The sequence below is a fragment of the Mobula hypostoma genome, chromosome 5 (assembly GCF_963921235.1).
Source record: "Mobula hypostoma chromosome 5, sMobHyp1.1, whole genome shotgun sequence".
NCBI lineage: Eukaryota > Metazoa > Chordata > Chondrichthyes > Myliobatiformes > Myliobatidae > Mobula > Mobula hypostoma.
The window spans coordinates 108,830,383-108,851,210 of NC_086101.1; the positions used below are offsets into that span (position 1 = coordinate 108,830,383).

The window sequence follows — 20,828 nt, forward strand, 5'->3', positions numbered from 1 at the left end:
ACTGGCAGGGAACATAAAAACGGACTGTAAAAGCTTTTATAGATATGTAAAAAGGAAAAGACTGGTAAAGACAAATGTAGGTCCCCTGCAGACAGAAACAGGTGAATTGATTTTGGGGAGCAAGGACATGGCAGACCAATTGAATAATTACTTTTGTTCTGTCTTCACTAAGGAGGACATAAATAATCTTCCGGAAATAGTAGGGGACAGAGGGTCCAGTGAGATGGAGGAACTGAGCGAAATACATGTTAGTAGGGAAGTGGTGTTAGGTAAATTAAAGGGATTAAATCCAGATAAATCCCCAGGGCCAGATGGTCTGCATCCCAGAGTGCTTAAGGAAGTAGCCCAAGAAATAGTGGATGCATTAGTGATAATTTTCAAAACTCGTTAGATTCTGGACTGGTTCCTGAGGATTGCAGGGTGGCTGATGTAACCCCACTTTTTAAAAAAGGAGGGAGAGAGAAACCGGGGAATTATAGACCGGTTAGCCTAACGTCGGTGGTGGGGAAACTGCTGGAGTCAGTTATCAAAGATGTGATAACAGCACATTTGGAAAGCGGTGAAATCATCGGACAAAGTCAGCATGGATTTGTGAAAGGAAAATCATGTCTGACAAATCTCATAGAATTTTTTGAGAATGTAACTAGTGGAGTGGATAGGGGAGAACCAGTGGATGTGGTATAGTTGGATTTTCAAAAGGCTTTTGACAAGGTCCCACACAGGAGATTGGTGTGCAAATTTAAAGCACACGGTATTGAGGGTAAGGTATTGATGTGGATAGAGAATTGGTTAGCAGACAGGAAGCAAAGAGTGGGAATAAACGGGACCTTTTCAGAATGGCAGGCGGTGACTAGTGGGGTACCGCAAGGCTCAGTGCTGGGACCCCAGTTGTTTACAATATATATTAATGACTTGGATGAGGGAATTAAATGCAGCATCTCCAAGTTTGCGGATGACACGGAGCTGGGTGGTGGGGAAACTGCTGGAGTCAGTTATCAAAGATGTGATAACAGCACATTTGGAAAGCGGTGAAATCATCGGACAAAGTCAGCATGGATTTGTGAAAGGAAAATCATGTCTGACAAATCTCATAGAATTTTTTGAGAATGTAACTAGTGGAGTGGATAGGGGAGAACCAGTGGATGTGGTATAGTTGGATTTTCAAAAGGCTTTTGACAAGGTCCCACACAGGAGATTGGTGTGCAAATTTAAAGCACACGGTATTGAGGGTAAGGTATTGATGTGGATAGAGAATTGGTTAGCAGACAGGAAGCAAAGAGTGGGAATAAACGGGACCTTTTCAGAATGGCAGGCGGTGACTAGTGGGGTACCGCAAGGCTCAGTGCTGGGACCCCAGTTGTTTACAATATATATTAATGACTTGGATGAGGGAATTAAGTGCAGCATCTCCAAGTTTGCGGATGACACGGAGCTGGGTGGTGGGGAAACTGCTGGAGTCAGTTATCAAAGATGTGATAACAGCACATTTGGAAAGCGGTGAAATCATCGGACAAAGTCAGCATGGATTTGTGAAAGGAAAATCATGTCTGACAAATCTCATAGAATTTTTTGAGAATGTAACTAGTGGAGTGGATAGGGGAGAACCAGTGGATGTGGTATAGTTGGATTTTCAAAAGGCTTTTGACAAGGTCCCACACAGGAGATTGGTGTGCAAATTTAAAGCACACGGTATTGAGGGTAAGGTATTGATGTGGATAGAGAATTGGTTAGCAGACAGGAAGCAAAGAGTGGGAATAAACGGGACCTTTTCAGAATGGCAGGCGGTGACTAGTGGGGTACCGCAAGGCTCAGTGCTGGGACCCCAGTTGTTTACAATATATATTAATGACTTGGATGAGGGAATTAAATGCAGCATCTCCAAGTTTGCGGATGACACGGAGCTGGGTGGCAGTGTTAGCTGTGAGGAGGATGCTAAGAGGATGCAGAGTGACTTAGATAGGTTGGGTGAGTGGGCAAATTCATGGCAGATGCAATTTAATGTGGATAAATGTGAAGTTATCCACTTTGGTGGCAAAAATAGGAAAACAGATTATTATCTGAATGGTGGCCGATTAGGAAAAGGGGAGGTGCAACGAGACCTGGGTGTCATTATACACCAGTCATTGAAAGTGGGCATGCAGGTACAGCAGGCGGTGAAAAAGGCGAATGGTACGCTGGTATTTATAGCGAGAGGATTCGAGTACAGGAGCAGGGAAGTACTACTGCAGTTGTACAAGGCCTTGGTGAGACCACACCTGGAGTATTGTGTGCAGTTTTGGTCCCCTAATCTGAGGAAAGACATCCTTGCCATAGAAGGAGTACAAAGAAGGTTCACCAGATTGATTCCTGGGATGGCAGGACTTTCATATGAAGAAAGACTGGATGAACTAGGCTTATACTCGTTGGAATTTAGAAGATTGAGGGGGGATCTGATTGAAACGTATAAATTCCTAAAGGGATTGGACAGGCTAGATGCAGGAAGATTGTTCCCGACGTTGGGGAAGTCCAGAACGAGGGGTCACAGTTTGAGGATAAAGGGGAAGCCTTTTAGGACCGAGATTAGGAAAAAACTTCTTCACACAGAGAGTGGTGAATCTGTGGAATTCTCTGCCACAGGAAACAGTTGAGGCCAGTTCATTGGCTATATTTAAGAGGGAGTTAGATATGGCCCTTGTGGCTACGGGGATCGGGGGTATGGAGGGAAGGCTGGGGTGGGGTTCTGAGTTGGATGATCAGCCATGATCATAATAAATGGCGGTGCAGGCTCTAAGGGCCGAATGGCCTACTGCTGCACCTATTTTCTATGTTTCTATGTTTCTATGTCCATCGCCCCCCATCCCTTCCCACTGATCTCCCTCCCGGCACTTATCCTTGTAAGCGGAACAAGTGCTAGACATGCCCTTACACTTCCTTTCTCACCACCACTCAGGGCCCAAGACTTCCAGGTGAGGCGACACTTCGCCTGTGAGTCGACTGATGTGGTATACTGTGTCCAGTGCTCCCGGTGTGGCCTTCTATATATTCGCGAGACCCGACTCAGGCTGGGAGACCGTTTCGCTGAACACCTATGCTCTGTCCGCCAGAGAAAACAGGATCTCCCAGTGGCCACTCATTTTAAATCCACGTCGCATTCCCATTGTGATATGTATATCCGCGGTCTCCTCTACTGCCAAGATGAAGCCACACTCAGGCTGGAGGAACAACACGTTATATTCAGTCTGGGTAGCCTCCAACCTGATGGCATGTACTCTGATTTCTCTAACTTCCGTTAATGCCCCTTCTCCGCTTCTTACCCCTTTCTTCCTTCCTCCCTTCCTCCCTTTCTTTCTTTCTTTCTTTCTTTCTTTCTCTATCTATCTATCTATCTATCTATCTATCTATCTATCTATCTATCTATCTATCTATCTATCTATCTATCTATCTATCTATCTATCTATCTATCTATCTATCTATCTATCTATCTATCTATCTATCTATCTATCTATCTATCTATCTATCTATCTATCTATCTATCTATCTATCTATCTATCTATCTATCTATCTATTTTCCCCCTTTCTTGCTCTCTCTTTTTTCGCCCACTGTCCCTCTCACTATAACTCCTTGCCTGCTCTCCATCTTCCTCTGGGCACCCGTCCCCCTTGCTTTCTCCCTACGCCTCCCGTTCCATGATCCTCTCCCTTCTCCAGCCTTATATCCCTTTTGCCAATCAACTTTCCAGCTTTTAGCTCCATCCCTCCCCCTCCTGTCTTCTCCTAGCTTTTCCGATCTAACCACTCCCCCTCCGACTTTCAAATCTCTTACTATCTCTTCTTTCAGTCAGTCCTGACGAAGGGTCTCGGCCCGAAACGTCGACTGCACCTCTTCCTATAGATGCTGTCTGGCCTGCTGCGTTCACCAGCATTTTGTGAGTGTTGCTTGAATTATGGGGCAGACTTGCAGCCTCTCAACGTGCAGCAGAAACGGCCGATGACATTGCTTGTGTCTTTATCTTGTTTAAAGTTACTCCAAATGTGCTCAAACCTTTAACATTACAGCTTCTGATGCCTCACCTGAAATTCACTTTACACATCAACACCGAAGCAAGAGCTCTCCTGATCTCAGACGGTGGGATCTTTGATCAGGTGAGCATCTTATTTCAATACATTTTTTAATTGAAAGTAATTTTTTTGTAGCTTCCACACCAGGACTACCAGAGTCAAAGGCAATTACTTTCCTCAAGTAGTGAAGCTGACTGACATCTGCAACCACTAACCCACCCCTCCACAACCCCACCATCACTACTTCTGCCACTGTGAGCGTCGATCCACCACCCCGGAGACTGATGTACTGGACTGTCAGTCACCTTATGTACAGACACTCCTGTGCCCAGCGTCATTCTACGGACATGCAGTCAATCTGTGTGCAGTACATAAGCTATCTTATATATTTATGTTTATCGTGTGCTTTCATTATTGTGTTCTTTATCTTATTGCGTGTTTTTGTCCTGCATCGGATCTGGAGTAACAATTATTTTGTTCTCCTTTGTACTTGAGTGTTGGAAATGACACTAAACAATCTTGAATCTTGAGGGTTCAAAGTCACACAATCGCGCACCACAGAAACAGGCCACTCGGCCCACCACGACCATACTGACCCACACTAATCACATTGACAGCACAGCCATGGAGCACTACAGCAGAGAAATAGGTTCTTCATCTCACCTCGACATGCCAACCCATACTAATCCCGCTGACAATACGTGGTCTGTGGTTATAGAGCACTGCAGCTCTGAAACAGGCCTTTCCTCCCACTATGCTCATCCTGACCCACACTAATTCCCTTGACCAGGACTTAGTCTGTGGTCTTTTATCACTGCCTCCGGATATTTCTTAAACACTGTGATCGTCTTTGCCTCCACCACCCACCCTGGCACTGTGTTCCAGATTCCAGCCTCCTTCTGGGTTAAAAACAATGTTCCTTGCAACCCCTGAACCATTTCACCCCTGAAGTTAATGCTTGGCCTTTGGTCTTAGATGCAATAACCACCGAGAGAAGTTCACTGAGCCTGTCTCTGCCCTCAAACCTCTCCATGGCCTTCCTCGGCCTCCTCCATTCTGGGGAAAACAGGGCCAAATCTCCCTTCTCTCCTCATAGCTCAGTCCCTCCATCCGAGGCAACGTCCTCGGGAATCTCTCAGCTAGCTCTTCAGTTCAGTATACTGAGCTGACCAGAACTCCACACGATCTACCTCCCTGCTCCTGTGTTCATGTGTTCTGTCTAATGAAAACATGTTTTCCCTCTGTGTCACAATGGGGGCGCTGGTAGCGGACCCAAATGCAAGACGCAAAAACACAATGTGAGGCAAACTAAATTGAGCTTATTGGTCGTTGTAAGGAGAGCAAAGCAGAAGCGGGCAATAGTGTAATGGATAAGGAACAGGCCCTGGACTAAGGCTGGGACACAGGGACTGTGCTGAGGCTAAGACTAGGAAAGTGGGACCAGGTCAAGGAACTGGGAACTTGGAACCGGGAACTAGGAACCTGGGCAAGGACTCCGAGCCAGAGACTGGACAGGGACCCGGAATCTGGGTCTTAACTCGGGCTCGGATGCCAGATCCAGGCGAAGACAAGACGTGGCTAGGCTACACGACAAGGCACGTGGACAGGATACAGACTAGGAGCAGGGACAGGAACACAGACTTGGGCTTAGGGACGGGACATGGAACTCTGTATCCAACATGGACTCGATACTTGGAACTGCCAGGGCCAGGGCTCGATACTTGCAACCGCCAGGGCCAGGGCTCGATACTCGGAACCGTCAGGGCCAGGGCTCGATACTTGGAACCGCCAGGGCCAGGGCTCGATACTCGGAACCGTCAGGGCCAGGGCTCGATACTCGGAACCGCCAGGGTGAGCCAGGAACTCCTTTTATTCACGGGACAGACTCAGACACAGGACAAACACTGAGCCAGGAATCCTCCTTAGACACAGGACGGAGTCAGGACTCTACTTGACACAGGGTCAGGACCCTTCTAGGGTACAGGACCAGGACCCCTTTTAGACGCAGGACATGGATATGGAGACCACACAATGATGGACGGTACTATAACTTGGCCCCAAGTATACTCCAAGCAGCGGCGAGCTCTTGAGTAACCCCGGCGGGTTAACTTTGACTGACTTGCTCTGGCAAGGGAAGGCGGCTTGCTGGCACTTGCTTCGGGCGGAGAGCAAGCTTGCTCCGGCAAGAACTTAGTTGGCTCCGGCCAGATGACATTGGCTCGCAACTATTTTCGATGACTTCGTTAACACTCTCACACTGAACGGCTGAAAGCCGAGACTTATAAACTGCCGGTTCAGCCGAGAGTAAATTGCCTCCAATCACCAAGCCGGAGGGACACGGGAAAACAGGGAACCAAAGGAAAACAGGGAGTCAACGGTCCGGATCGTAACACCAGAAAGTAAATTTAAAGGAAACCTGATCCGGACCATGACAATCTGCCTTCTCCACCAGTCTATCTACATGTGGTTCCACCTTCCAGATTGCAGACAAGTGTTCCCCCCACCCACCCTCCCCGCCCGGATCCTTGGCCCTCCTGTGCAATCACATACCAACACCCCCATATTCTCCTTTTGTGTGCCCTACACATGAGCTAACAAGACTGTTTGATTTTACCCTACCCGGTCACACACTGACCCTCACCATCCTGTAGCCATGACACCATCACCACCATCAGTTCTCTCCCGTGTAACTTGTGAGCTTATCGGACTTCCCAAATTCCCATACAAGTTCTTCGGCATCTCTGACTCACAGTGTGTGCTCAAATCAGCAAAGTGACCACGTCGGGGTCCTGGATTGTGTGGCAATAGTGTAGGTGACCCTGGTTGGGATCACCAGGGTTTGGGAATGTGGGGAGGACTGAGTCCAGATCTGGGATCTGGTCTTCTCGTGTACTTCCAGCTCCCTGTAATCTCACTCGCTGACTGGAGAAAGTTACGCCACTGTATTACATGTTCAAAAAGTGAAATCAAGCGTGGCTGGAGTTGACAATTGATACGCCGGAAAACCTGCCACAGGTTCATGGAAAAGTACAGCACAGAAACAGGCCCTTCGGCCCATTTAATCTGTACCAAAAGCATTTAAGCTGCCTACTCCCATCGACCTGCCCCAGGACCATAGCTGCTCGTACCCCGACCATCCGTGTACCAAATGAAACTTCGCTAAAACTTTTAGATGAAGCTCATGTGCACGATTTCTGCTGGCAGCTCCTTCCACGCTCTCATAACCCTCTGAGTGAAGATGTTTACCCTCTTTTTCCCCTTAAATTTTTCACCTTTCACCCACGACCTCTGGTTGGAGTCACACCCAACCTCAGTGGAAAAAGCCTGCTTGCATTTGCTCTATCTATACCCCTAATAATTTTGGATACCTCCACCAAATCCTCCTTTCAATCTTCGACGTTCTAAGGAATAAAGTTCTAACCTTTTCAATCACAAAAAAGAGAAAATCTGCGAGTACCGGAAGTTCAAGCAACACACACAAAATGCTGAAGGAACTCAGCAGACCAGGCCACATCTATGGAAAAGAGTACAGTCCACATTTCAGGCTGAGACCATTCACTCCTTACTCCCATCTTGAAGTCTTTTGGGCGAAACGTCAACTTTACTCTTTTCTGTAGATGTTGCCTGGCCTGCTGAATTCCTCCAGCATTGTGTGTGTGCTGCTCACTTATTAAATGTTTCCTTATAGCTCAGTTTTCCAGACCCAGCAACATCCTTATAAATGTTCTCTGTGCTCTTTCAACTTTATTTCCTGTAGGTAGGCGACCGAATCTGCACACAGTACGCCAAAGGAGGCCTACACAACGTCTTATACGACTTCATCATAACACCCAATCTCCAAAACTCAGTACCTTGATTGATGAAGGCCAATGTGCCAAAAGCTTTCTTTACGACTCTACCTACTTGTGACACCACTTTCAATGAATAATGGACTTATATTGGCAGATCCCTTTGTTCTGTCACGCTCCTCAGTGCCCGACCGTTCATTGTGTAAGCCCTTCACTGGTTGGTCCTACCGACATGCAACACCTCACACTTGTCTGTATTAAATCCCATCTGCCATTTTCAGCACATTTTTCCAGCTGGTCCAGGTCTCACCTCAAGCTTTGATTGTCTTCCTCGCTGTTCACTACACCCCCAATCTTGGTGCCATCTGCAAATTTGCTGATCCAGTTTACCACATTATCATTCAGATCATTGATATAAGTGACAAATAACAAAGGACCCAGCACCGATCCCCACGGTACTCCACTAGTCACAGACCTCCAGTCAGAAAGGCAACCATCTACTTCCACTCTCCGGCTTTTGCCACAAAGCCGATGTCTAATCCAATTTAATATCTCATCTTGAATGCCGAGCGACTGAACCTTTTTGACAAGCCTACATGTGGGACCTTGTCAAATGCCTTGCTAATGTCCGTGTAGACAACATCCACTGCCTTACCTGCATTGACTTCCCTGGTAGTTTCCTCGAAAAACTCTACAAGATTGGTTAGAGATGACTTACCATGCACAAAGTCACGCTGACTATCCTTTCTCAGTCCACGTCTATCCGAACACCTGCAATCTGCATACAGTCCAGGGAGCTGATGTCGCTTTGCTTCACTTATACAAGCTCTGTGTCTGTCTCCTGAGTAGACACAGATGCAAAAATATTATTTAAGATCTCCCTCATATCTTTTTCATCCACACGTGGATAACCATACTGATCTTCCACAGGACCAATTTTGTCCCTTGCAATCCTTCTGCTCTGTACATATCTGTAGAATCCTTTAGGATTCTCCTTCACCTTGCCTGGTAACGCAATCCACTGCCTTCTATTAGCTCTCCTGATTTCTTTCTTAAGTGTTCTCTGTATTTCCTATACCCCATAAGCACCTCATTTGTTCCTACTTGCCAATATCTGCAATGCACCTCCTTTTGTTTCTTAACCGGGGCCTCAGTACCTCTTCAAAACCAAGGTTCCCTACACTTGTTATATTTCCCATTTATTCTGACAGGCATATAAGCTTCGTACTCTCAAAATTTCACTTTTGAAGGTCTCCCACCTACCAAGTACACCTTTGCTGGAAAGCAGCCTGTCCTGATCCACACTTAATTTCTGATACCATCAAAATCGACAGATTTCGACATAGAATTTCTGAAAATCCAATTACTGTCCCCTCATTCACGACGTCTCCCAGGGGCCATGTTTAGAAAATGCTTCTTCGCACTCCCACTGCTCAGTGTCTTGCAGGTGGTGGTAGGGGAATGAGTGGGATCCGGTAGCAGGTCTCCCGGTGTCTGCTACGAGGTACTGTGTTCCGCATGTGTTCAAAGGGAGCTCCCGGAGAGTTCCTGTTGTATTCTTCACAGATATGGGCAGTAGGTCTTCAGCTGCATAGGAGATTCTTCAGATGGTGGAAATCCAGAGCAACCCACACAAAATGCTGGAGGGACTCAGGAGACCAGGCAGAGCATCTATGGAGGGGGATAAATATTCGACATTTCAGGCAAAGACACTTAATCGGCACTGGAAACTAATGGGCAAGAAACCAGAATAAGAAGGCCATCACCTGGTCTCACCTGTCACCTGCCATCTAGTAGTCATTCACCTCACCCAATCTTATTCTGCATTCTTCCCACTTCCTTTCCCGTTCTGATGAAGGGTGTCGGCCTGATATTGTTTATCCCCCTCCATAGATGCTGTGGGTTACTCTGGATTTCAGCTACTTTGGTTCCTGGCTGACTCATTCCCCTCCCAGTATCATGCCAGGTCAAACCTCTGATCTGTCATTCCAGGCTTTTTCTACGGGAGAGACGGCCAAATTGATGATTCTGCAGCGGGCTCTGGCGAACACGACCTACTCATCTCTGTGCCTTCCGGACAATTTGGCCTCTCGAAGAGTGAAAAAGATCCCCAACTACTATTACAGAGATGACGCTCTGAAGATCTGGCACGCCATCAACAAGTGAGAGAATCTATCGCTAAGTGTTCTCCCGCTCCAATATTTCTCCCATTTTACACAGCACTGGACAGTAAATCCCTCACAGGGATGGAACACAGGTCAATAGACAATAGACAATGGGTGCAGGAGTAGGCCATTCGGCCCTACAAGCCAGCTCCCCCATTCACTGTGATCATGGCTGATCATTCACATTCAGTACCCTTTTCCTGCCTTCTTCCCATGTCCCTTGACTCCACTATCTTTAAGAGCTCTATCTAACTCTTTCTTGAAAGCATCCAGATAACTGGCCTCCACTGCCCGCTGAGGCGGAACATTCTACAGATTCTCAACTCTCTGGGTGAAAAAGCTTTACCTCAACTCCGTTCTAAATGGCCTACCCCTTATTCTTAAACTGTGGCCTCTGGTTCTGGGCACCCCCAACATCGGGAACATATTTCCTTCCTCTAGAGTGTCCAATCCCTTAACAATCTTATACGTTTCAATCAGATCCCCTCTCATCCTTCTAAATTACAGTGTATACTAGCCCAGTCGCTCCAACCTTTCAACATATGATAGTCCCGCCATCCCGGGAATTAACCTCGTGAAACTACGCTGCACTCCCTCAATAGCAAGAATGTCCTTTCTCAAATTTGGAGACCAAATCTGCACGCAATACTCCAGGTGTGGTCTCAGCAGGACCCTGTATAACTGCAGAAGTACGACTTTGCTCCTATACTCAATTCCGCTTGTTATGAAGCCCAACATGCCATTAGCTTTCTTCACTGCCTGCTGTACCTGCATGCTTACTTTCAGTGACCGATGAACAAGGATACCTAGATCTCGTTGTACTTCCCCTTTTCCTAACTTGACACTGTTCAGATAGTAATCTGCCTTCCTGTTCTTGCCACCAAAGTGAATAACCTCACATTTATCCACATTAAACTGCATCTACCATGCATCTGCCCACTCACCCAACCTGTCCAATTCACCCTGCATTCATATAACATCCTCCTCACATTTCACACTGCCACCCAGCTTTGTGTCATCTGCAAATTTGCTAATGTTACTTTTAATCCCTTCATCTAAATCATTATTGTATATTGTAAATAGCTGCAGTCCCAGCACCGAGCCTAGAGGTACCCCACTAGTCACTGCCTGCCATTGTGAAAGGGACCCGTCAATCCCTACTCTTTGTTTCCTGTCTGCCAACCAATTTTCGATCCATGTCAGTACCCTACCCCCAATACCATGTGGTCTAATTTTGCCCAGTAATCTCCTATGTGGGACCTTTTCTGAAAGTCCAGGCACACTACATCTACTGGCTCTCCTTTGTCCATTTTCACAGTTACATCCTCAAAAAATTCTAGAAGATCAGTCAAGCACAATTTCCCCTTCGTAAATCCATGCTGACTCAGACCAATCCTGTTACTGCTATCCAAATGTGCTGCTATTTTATTCATTTATAATTGATTCTAGCATCTTCCCCACCAGTGATGTCAGGCTAACTGGTCTATAGTTCCCTGTTTTCTCTCTCTCTCCTTTCTTAAAAGGTGGGATAACTTTAGCTACCCTCCAATCCTTAGGAACTGATCCTGAATCTATAGAACATTGGAGAATGATTACCAATGCGTCCACGATTTCTAAAGCCACCTCCTTAAGTACCCTGGGATGCAGACCATCAGGCCCCAGGGATTTATCAGCCTTCAGTCCCATGAGTCTCCCCAACACCATTTTCTGCCTAATGTGAATTTCCTTCAGTTCCTCCGTTACCCTAGGTCCTCTGGCCACTATTACATCTGGGAGATTGTTTGTCATTCCACTGGGCGCCAGTGTCACAGCTTCCATCACTATAACTGATCATAACTGGAGCGCTCCACACCGGAGATGCTGGGACCACTTACCAGGAGCTCCCTGGTGCGGGCAGGCAGCCATTCTACCACAGTGCCTCTGTAGAGTTACTGTAAATGGTGTTTAACAACAGGGAGGAGGAGGGTGGTGCCAGAGGTTGGAGCATCAAACAGTACAGCTCAGAAACAGACCCTTCAGCCGTCATCTCTGTGCTGACCACAATAGAAGGGTGCCCATAAGAAGATAAGACTATAAAATAGGAGCAGCATTAGGCCATTCCATCAACGCTGATTTATGTTCCCTGTCAATCACATTCTTCTACCTTCTCCCTGTATGACTGACACCCTGACTAATCAAGAACCAATCAATCTCTGCTTTAAATAGAGTATATTCTGGTTAATTGGAGCACATCGGGAACAGTACATTTTGGCCCAATTAAGCAGCTGTTTCATAGAAATAGTCAAAAAAGTAGATAAAGATAAACTTCTATGTAACTAACCAATTATATATGTAAATGAAACACAGAACAAATTAGAACATTACGGTATTATAAACTTGTGTGTTAGTTCCTGATTGTTTTCGATGGTGGAATTCATCCAGTGTATCTGTAAGCTGCCACAATCTTTTGATTGACTGTGGTTGATTAAATTCAGCGCAAACACCTAGTGCAGACACTAAACTTCCTTCAAACAATGTTGTCGACTATTTTATCCCATAAATCTTCATTTTTATTGTAACCTTCAAGGTGATTGTCAATCCATTTCAATTCTTTTCGCAGTACATAACTGGTTGAAGAAGTGAAATCGCAGAGAGCAACACAATTCTGAATTGACTTACTGATTATTTCTCACCAACCGTCAGTAACAAAATCCATTGCTTGTTGAACAGAAACACAAACATCTAACGCTATTTAAAAATCATTTGCTCTAAGTACGGTCGAGTGTCTAATGGTCAGAAAATTCCACGCGACAGATATGATAGAAGTTGTTTGGTAACAGCCTCCCGTCCCAGTTATGTGTTCCAAATAAATGAAGGGAACCTGGCTATTTTCTCTATTAGTTTTTGTTCTTCAAGAAATAAACAGCTGCCTCGATTAACCGATGGCTGAATTAATCAGAATCCAATGACGTGGCCTTCCCAACTGTCTGTGGCGATGAATTCCACAGTTTCACCACTTGACACTCAATATAAAAACTTTCAAGTCAGGTTGCAGCTGCATATCATTTTGATCAGCAGAACATCACCAGGGTTGCAAGTCTACCGGACCTTCTTTACCATCGTGTTACATCTTTCGGGTAGCTGTAGACTTGCACCCCCCCCACCCCCATTACCCCTCACAAAGCTCCCATAGTTTCTTCCCTTCAATGTGAAGGGCCAGGAAGCCTATTCTGCCCTTCTTTGTAATGTGTTTATTAATGCAGTGATGACGGCTAGGGAATTTTCACTCAGCAGCTGGCTGTACTTCTGGGATAACACCTCTCACCCACGCAAACTGTGCTGCTGTTCTCAGCTACCTCTTATCCTGCACTCAAAACCCTTCACCAGCCAGCAGGTCAGATCTCCTTACCTACGTGGGGTTCACAAAAACATCGACCAAGCCCTCTCGTGGTAAGCTGCTGCAAAAGATGAAGACATGTGCGGGTAGATGTGAACGGTGGGAGTGTGTGATGCAGAACTGGTGTTCTTCTGGCATCAGTGCTGGGAGCTCTGTTATCAAGTTAGAGTATTGCAGCAGAGAGGACCTTTGGCCCATCTAGTCCATTCTGCCTTGATCTTCTGTCTCATCTCATCGAAATGCACCTGGATACTAGCCCTCTATGTCCCTCCCATCCATGCCCCTGTCCAAATTTCTCTCAAAACTATTGCAATCAAGCCGACATTCACCACGTCACGAGCGGCTTATTGCCCACTCACACTGTCCTCTAAGTGAAGAAGTTCCCTCTCAGATTCCCTTTAAATATTTCACCTTTAACCCATGACCTCTGTTTCTAATCGCAACCCTCAGTGGAAAAACAAACCTGTTTCCATTAATTCTAGCTCTGACTCTCAAATTTTGTATTCCTCTATCAAATCTTCCCTCATTTTCCTCTGGTTCAGAAATAAAGTCCGAACCAGTTCAACCTTTTCCTATAACCAAGGTCTTCCTATTCACTGTAAAATCCTTGTAAATGTCGTCTGCTCTGATTTGGGCAAAGATGTCAGTGATTTTGCAATTAACCTGAAACTCTCTGCACTACCCTTCAGCTCTCTCCACGCAGTTCCATGCCTCCCTCTGGGGGGAAATTCACCCTCTGAATGTCACCTGCCTTTCAATCCCAGGAAGGTGATGTCCTAACCTGCGCTACCAGCAAATCGACCACCCTACCCGACCACTTCCCCATTTGTCCTCGCAGACTTCCTCCGTCCCACTCTCAATCTCTCCCACTCCATCACTCTCATCCCCACTCCCTTCCTCCCTCTTCCACCCTTCCCCCTCTTTCAGTCCATTCATTGTCTACTTCCCTCTGTCCCACGCTCCCTAAATCGCTCCTTTCACTATGCCCTCACTCACATCCCTCTTTCCATTATTGTTTGTCTGTTTTCTGGTGTTAAACCAGTGCGGCCCCGGTTTCTCCTCAGTCTCCAGCAGTTTGCTCTCCTTCTCTCAAAGGTTCGTGGCAAATATCGTTGACATTTACTACGACAGCGATGCATCCGTCCAAGAGGATGAGGAAATTCAAGAATGGGCAAAGGAAATCTTCACTGAAGGATTCTTGGCGAAGCAATCCTCAGGTTCCACTTTCAATTATTCGAATGATCTCCCTATCACTGTGCACTGTCTTCACCCCTCTTGATTTAATAAATTATGTGTCGTGTGTCTTCTGATCTGGCCCTACTGTCGGTTCACTGATTAGGGGCAGCACACGGACCTCGGATTGTTATTGCGTCCTGGGACTCTGAATACTGACCCTCGGGTGACTGGTGAGGCCCTCGCGGAACTGGTGGATTCTGACACAGATGGAGGGAGCAGGGTTCTGGTGGAGTTGGGAGTACGTAGTTTGTGAGTCAGTGCTCGATGCAGGAAGCCAAGGTTCTGAGTGCTGTCCTGTCAGGACCAGAAGTTCAGAGGAGTTGGTGGGATGTTATATTACAGTTTTACAAGACTTTGGCGAGGTGCTTTGGGAATATTGTGTACAGTTTTGCTCGTCCTGCAATACGAAAGATGCCGTTAATCTAGGAAGAATGCAGAGGAGAATGCAGAGACGTTGCCTGTCCTTGAGGGACTGAGTTATGAGAAGTTGAACAAGTTGCGTCTTTTTTATTGATACATAATAGAATGTGTTTCTTTGTAATTTTTGTGATTGCCCGCAAGGAAATGAATATGTTGACATATATTTACTTAGATTTTTGAATGATGGGAGAACTTATAGAGCCGTCTAAAGGTGTAAAGTGGTATTTGTGCAGTCGTTTTCACAGGGTGGGAGAGCTAGAACTAGAGGACATCGGTTTAAGATGAAAGGGGAAAGATTTAAGAGCGACCCGAGGGGCAACGTCTTTGCCCCGAGTGTGTAATGAGATGACAGACAGAGTGGTTGAAGTAGGTGCAGTGATAACCTTTAAAAAGCAATTGGACAAGTTCGTATGGATAGGAATAGTTTAGAGGGATAAATGAAGGCAAATGGCACTGACTTTGATGGGAATATTGGATATCATCCACTAGCTGGGCTGAACGGCCTATTTCTGTTCTGTGTGCCTGGATGACTCTGACATTAGAAGTCACGGGATCAGAATTAATCCGTTCAGTCCACTGAGTCTGCTCCACCATTGCATTGCAGCTGATTTATTATTCCTCGCAAACCCATTCTCCTGCCTTCTCATAGCATTTGACGCCCTTACTAATCAAGATTTGATCAATCTCTGTTTTAAATGAACCCAATGACTTGCCTCCACATCTGTCTGTGGCAATGTATTCCACTGATTCACCACCCTCTGACTCAAGAAATCCCCCGTATTCTCTGTTCGAAAGGGACATCTTGTTCTGAGCCACTGTCCTTTGATTCTAGATTCCCCCAATTTAGGAAACATATTCTCCATGTCTTTTCTATCTAGCCCCCAACCCCAACTCCAGCAGGTTCAGGCCCAGAGCAATCAAACGCTCCTCATACGTGAACCCTTGCATTCCTGGGATCATTTTCTCCAACCACCTTTGGTCTCTTTCCAATGCTAGCACACCCTTTCTCAGATAAATGGTTCAAAACTGCTCACAATATGAGGTGAGGCTTGGTGTCATTTTCTAGACTGATAAAGATGGAGGACTTTGGTTAATGTTTGTTTAGTAGTCCTTGAAACACAGGGACATGGACAGAGCAAAGTGAAAACCGCCACTCCCCGAACACTTTGACAAGCAGAGGAATGATTACTGGTGGGACACGACCGTGAGGTGACGCACTCATGTCCACATATTGCGTACTCTGTGCTGAGTGATTGTTTGTTTCCCATTAATTTCACTGATGGCTTCAATAGTCACGGTCCGGTCCGTTGACTCCTCATTTCAGTTAATTTCCTTTTCCCCGTGTTCTACCGGGCTCCTTGATTAAGGCACCTGATTCTCATCCGAACCGGCAGCATAAAAACTCCGGCTTACATCTACTCAGCTCTGGACTGTCACCCCTCAGCCAGTGCTGCAATGCACGTTCCGGGCCGCCGAGAACAGTGGACTCCAAGTTGCTTCGGTGCCTGGGGTTGCTTTGGGAAATCTGTCGTCTTTGTGGCCAGTTGAGAATTGCTGGCCGTTTGCCGTTACTCCGAGCCAAGATACGAATTATCTGTCGTTGTCTGGTTTTGTCGTCTTGTGTCCAGCTGAGGATTGCAGGCCATTTGCCGCTATTCAGAGTCAAGATACGATTTACTTGTCGTTGTTTGATGTTGTCATTACAAGTCCGAGTCCCGGCTCCGTGTCCGAGTCCGAATCCCGGCTCCGTGTTCGAGTCCCAGTCCAGGCTCTGTGTCCGAGTCCTAGTCCAGGCTCCTTGTCCGTGTCGAAGTAAAGGCTCCGTCTCCAAGTCCAGGCTCCATGACCAAGCTCCGGGTCCAGGTCCCCTGGTTTGTTGTCCAATGTTCAAGTCCACGTGAGCACTAACCCTCACTCTCCGGCCTGCCTTGCAACTATTAATAAACACACTTCTTTCAATGCTACCGACGTGTCTGTGTCCTGCTCTTGATCCGCTCTCAACGCCCGTGTAACATCAATATTCTCTCTTTAGGTTTCCCCACGTCATTCTCCACCAAGGACGATCTCATCAAGTACCTGACCATGGTCATATTCAGTTGTTCTGCCCAGCACTCTGCAGTGAATGCCGGACAGGTCAGCTCAGCTTTCACTGAATTAACACTCCATTGCATCAAGTTGAGCATGACTGCTTAGAAACTGACCTCATCCAAACAGAAACATTCCGAGCAGTGTGTGGTGACTGAACACAATTTTCAGCCCGTTACGAATTCACTCTGAGCTGGATATTACTCAGTAACACACACAAATAGCTGCAGGAACTCACAGGTCAGGTGCATCCACCAAGGGGAATAAACAGTCAACATTTCAGGCCGAGTCCTTTAATCAGGACGGGAAAGGAAGCTGACAGAGACCGGAATTAGATGGTGGGGGAAGGGAAAATAGTACAATGTGCCAGGAGACAGGTGAGGATAGGTGACTGGGAGAGAGAGAGGAGAGATGAATTGAGAAGCTGGGAGCAGATAGATAAAAGGTAAAGGGTTGGAGAAGTCAATCACAGTGGAAAAGAAATAAGGAGAGGTAGCTATCAAGAGAGAAGAGATGGGCTGTGAGAAGAAGGGATTATAGGGGAGAGGATGTCTCTCAGCTGTTTGCTCCCAGCAGTTCTTTCCCTCACTAAAACGTCATTCCCTGCTCAATCAAAGCAATCGGAATTATGGGATGCACAGGAGCTCTCTTCTCTGATCCCAACATGTTATCATGAATCGTAGCATACCCCAAATAAGGCCATTCAGTCCATAATGCTCTGCTAGCCAATAGTGTGGCTGACGATGATTTTATTACTAGTTTCTAACTGTTCTTTGCAAGAACTAATGTAATCTTTGGTTTCACAATTCCAAACGCATTACATTCTGCCGTAGCTAGACAGGATTCGTATGGGAAGCAATTTAAATGACCCTTGGATATCCTTCCCCATTTCTAGCTCAATCCAAGCTCCTAAGGTTATCCTGTTGAGCCAAATATTTCAGGTGGTTCCCAATCAAATATTTCTGGTATGATGACACGAAGATTGGTGGAGTTGTGGCTAGTGTAGAAGATTGTCAAGGGTTGTAAAGGACATTGACAGAATACAGACCTTAGCTGAAAAGAGGCAGATGGAATTTAATCCAGAAATGTATGAAGTGATTCACTTTGGAAGGATCGATTGAAGACAAAATACAAGGTTCGTGGAGGACACTTAGTAGTGCGGAGGAACAGATGGATCTTAGGAGTAACGGAGGCTGAGATGTGTCATAATGATAGTGTATGAGATTCTGAAAGACACTTTTCAAAGTAATTCAACGGTTAAAATTCTGAAAATTTTTATTGTGAGTTTCACAGTAGAACAGAGAAATACAATACAATCAATTACAATCTGTATGCTGAATGTGCGCCGAAGGGCCCGTGCTACGCTATCGTGTTCTGTGCACCATGCTGCTGTTGCGAGACCGTGGTACAGCAAAAGCTCAAGTAAGAGTAAGCATTGTATATCACACCTGACTTATTTCACAGTTTGACTGGGGATCCTGGGTCCGAAACAATCCTTCCACCATGCAGAAACCAGCGCCCACAGAAAAGGGGAAAGTCACTGAGGAAGACATCTTAAGCACTTTGCCGATGAAAAGTGCCTCGGTGCTGGTGCTTGCAACCATCCATCTGCTCAGTCAACCATCTCCCTCCGAAGTAAGTAGTATAACACCAAAGGACCATAAGACACCTAGACGCCAACTCTGAGATGATGCGTTTCAATTACATTATGTCGTTAAATTGGAGGGTATGATAAAGAGACTGAGTCTCTTGAGTTATAAGGAGAGGTTGGGCAGGTTAAGACTTTATTCCGGGAGTGCTGGAGACTGATGGGTGACCATATGGAGCTGTGTAAGATCATGAGGGGAACAGATAGGTTACAGTCTTGCTCCCAGGGAAAGGAAACTAAAGACAAGGCAAAGGTTTAAGGTGAGAGGGGAAAAAGTACGGACAGAGCTTCGGGACATCTTCTGCTCAGAGGGTGTGGAACAAGCTGTCGGATGATGTGGTTGAGGCAGGAACAATAAATGGTTAAGGGACATCAGGACAGGCCCATGGACAGGAAAGTTTTAGAGGAACATGAGGAAATGAGATTAGCTTAGATGGGCGCGTTAGTTGGCATGGACCAGTTGATCTGAAGGGTGTGTTGCCGCACTCCGTTTTACTAATGCAGAAAAATATGGAACGCGATCTGCGTGGAGGGAGACCTGACTTGCCTCAGTTGTAGTGAGCCAAGCCAAGGCTACCCATACTTCAGCAATGTTGCCATTGTAAACACCACGTGTCCCGAGAACAGCTCCACCGTATGGAATAGCAAGGGAAGTGTCAGCGGGATTTTTATTCACATCAGTTGTGTGGTGAAGGAAACAGCTACCAGGCTACAGGGGAGAGATCAGTGTCCATCGCACCCATGGGGGAAATGGAGAGGGAGGGTCAGGAATACTGTCCGTGTGTGTGTGTATGTGTGTGTGTGTGAGTGTGAGTGAGTGTGTGTGAGTGTGTTTGTGTGTGTGAGAGTATGTTTGTGTGAGTGCGAGTGTCTGTGTGTGAGTGTGAGTATGCTTGTGTGAGTGTGTGCGTATGTGTGTGTGTGTGTGAGAGACAGCGTGTGTGTATGAGTGTGTTTGTGTGAGTGTGAGTGTGTGTGTGTATTTGTGTGAGCGTGTGTGTGAGTATGAGTGTGTGTGGGTGTGTGTGTGGGTGTGAGTGAGTGTGCGTGAGTGTGTTTGTGTGTGTGAGAGTATGTTTGTGTGAGTGCGAGTGTCTGTGTGTGAGTGTGAGTGTGCTTGTGTGAGTGTGTTTGTGTGAGTTCGTGTGTGTGTGAGTGTGCTTGTGTGAGTGTGTGAGTGTGTGTGTGAGTGTGTTTTTGTGAGTTTGTGTGTGTGTGTGTGTGTGAGTGTGTGTGTGAGTGTGTGAGTGTGTGTGTGTGTGTGTGTGTGTGTGCTTGTTTGTTTGTTTGTGTAAATGCGTTGCCGCGTGTGTCCTCTATCCTTCCAGACTGATTACTACCCCCATCCATCAGGAATAAATCTCTCTCTTTCCCGCAGACGAAGTTGGGTACGTACATGGAACAACGCTTCATTGAACAGAGAGCTAAGGAATGCATGGAGAAGTTCCAGGAAGCACTCATGAAAATCGAGAATGAGATAAAGAAGCGCAACGAGGGCCTTGAGCTGAAGTATACGTACCTTATTCCGAGTGTCATCGAGAACAGTGTGGCGATGTGAAGGCCCATCCCACCGCTGGCCATTGGTTCCTCTGGGCTTTATGCTTTGGGGTCAGATGAGAATTCAAGCTGCAAACTTCTACAGCGCTTATTGCCAAACCGACCCACTTCTTCCTTCCTACCTTCCTCTCTCTGACCTGGATGAGGCAGACTTGACGCCTGCATCTCCTATTCAATGAATGCCAAGTCCCCTACTTTCCGATTGCCAGCGACGGTTCCTCGTCGAGACAGAATCCTCATCCAATGAACCCCTTCTGCACCCTCTCCATAGCCTCCAAACCCTCGCAGGAACGGGGTAACGGGGCAATCGGAACTGCTCACAATAATCTGAGTGTGAACTAACCGAACTTTACTACAATGCAAATTATACTCTTGTACACAGTGCACTGACCAATAAAGGCAAACGTACCGTACGCCTTCTCCACCACCCTCTCTACTTGCACAGCAACTTGCAGCTATTGAATTGGACCCCAAGATCACTCTAGATATCTGTTCCCCCGTCCCTCTATTAGAAC

At 46.4% G+C, this 20,828-nt stretch overlaps 1 protein-coding gene across 1 annotated transcript in view; it reads left to right on the forward strand.

Moving 5' to 3' along the window:
* The window catches only part of LOC134346250 (polyunsaturated fatty acid 5-lipoxygenase-like), a 47,519-nt gene extending 27,205 nt beyond the window's left edge, over positions 1 to 20,314 (forward strand). The window contains exons 9-14 of the mRNA XM_063047575.1: positions 4,036 to 4,122; positions 9,819 to 9,988; positions 14,463 to 14,584; positions 17,056 to 17,156; positions 18,573 to 18,743; positions 20,135 to 20,314. Of these exons, the coding sequence (XP_062903645.1) occupies positions 4,036 to 4,122; positions 9,819 to 9,988; positions 14,463 to 14,584; positions 17,056 to 17,156; positions 18,573 to 18,743; positions 20,135 to 20,314 (831 nt within the window). The remainder of the gene's footprint in view (positions 1 to 4,035; positions 4,123 to 9,818; positions 9,989 to 14,462; positions 14,585 to 17,055; positions 17,157 to 18,572; positions 18,744 to 20,134) is intronic.
* The last annotated feature ends 514 nt before the right edge of the window (positions 20,315 to 20,828 follow it).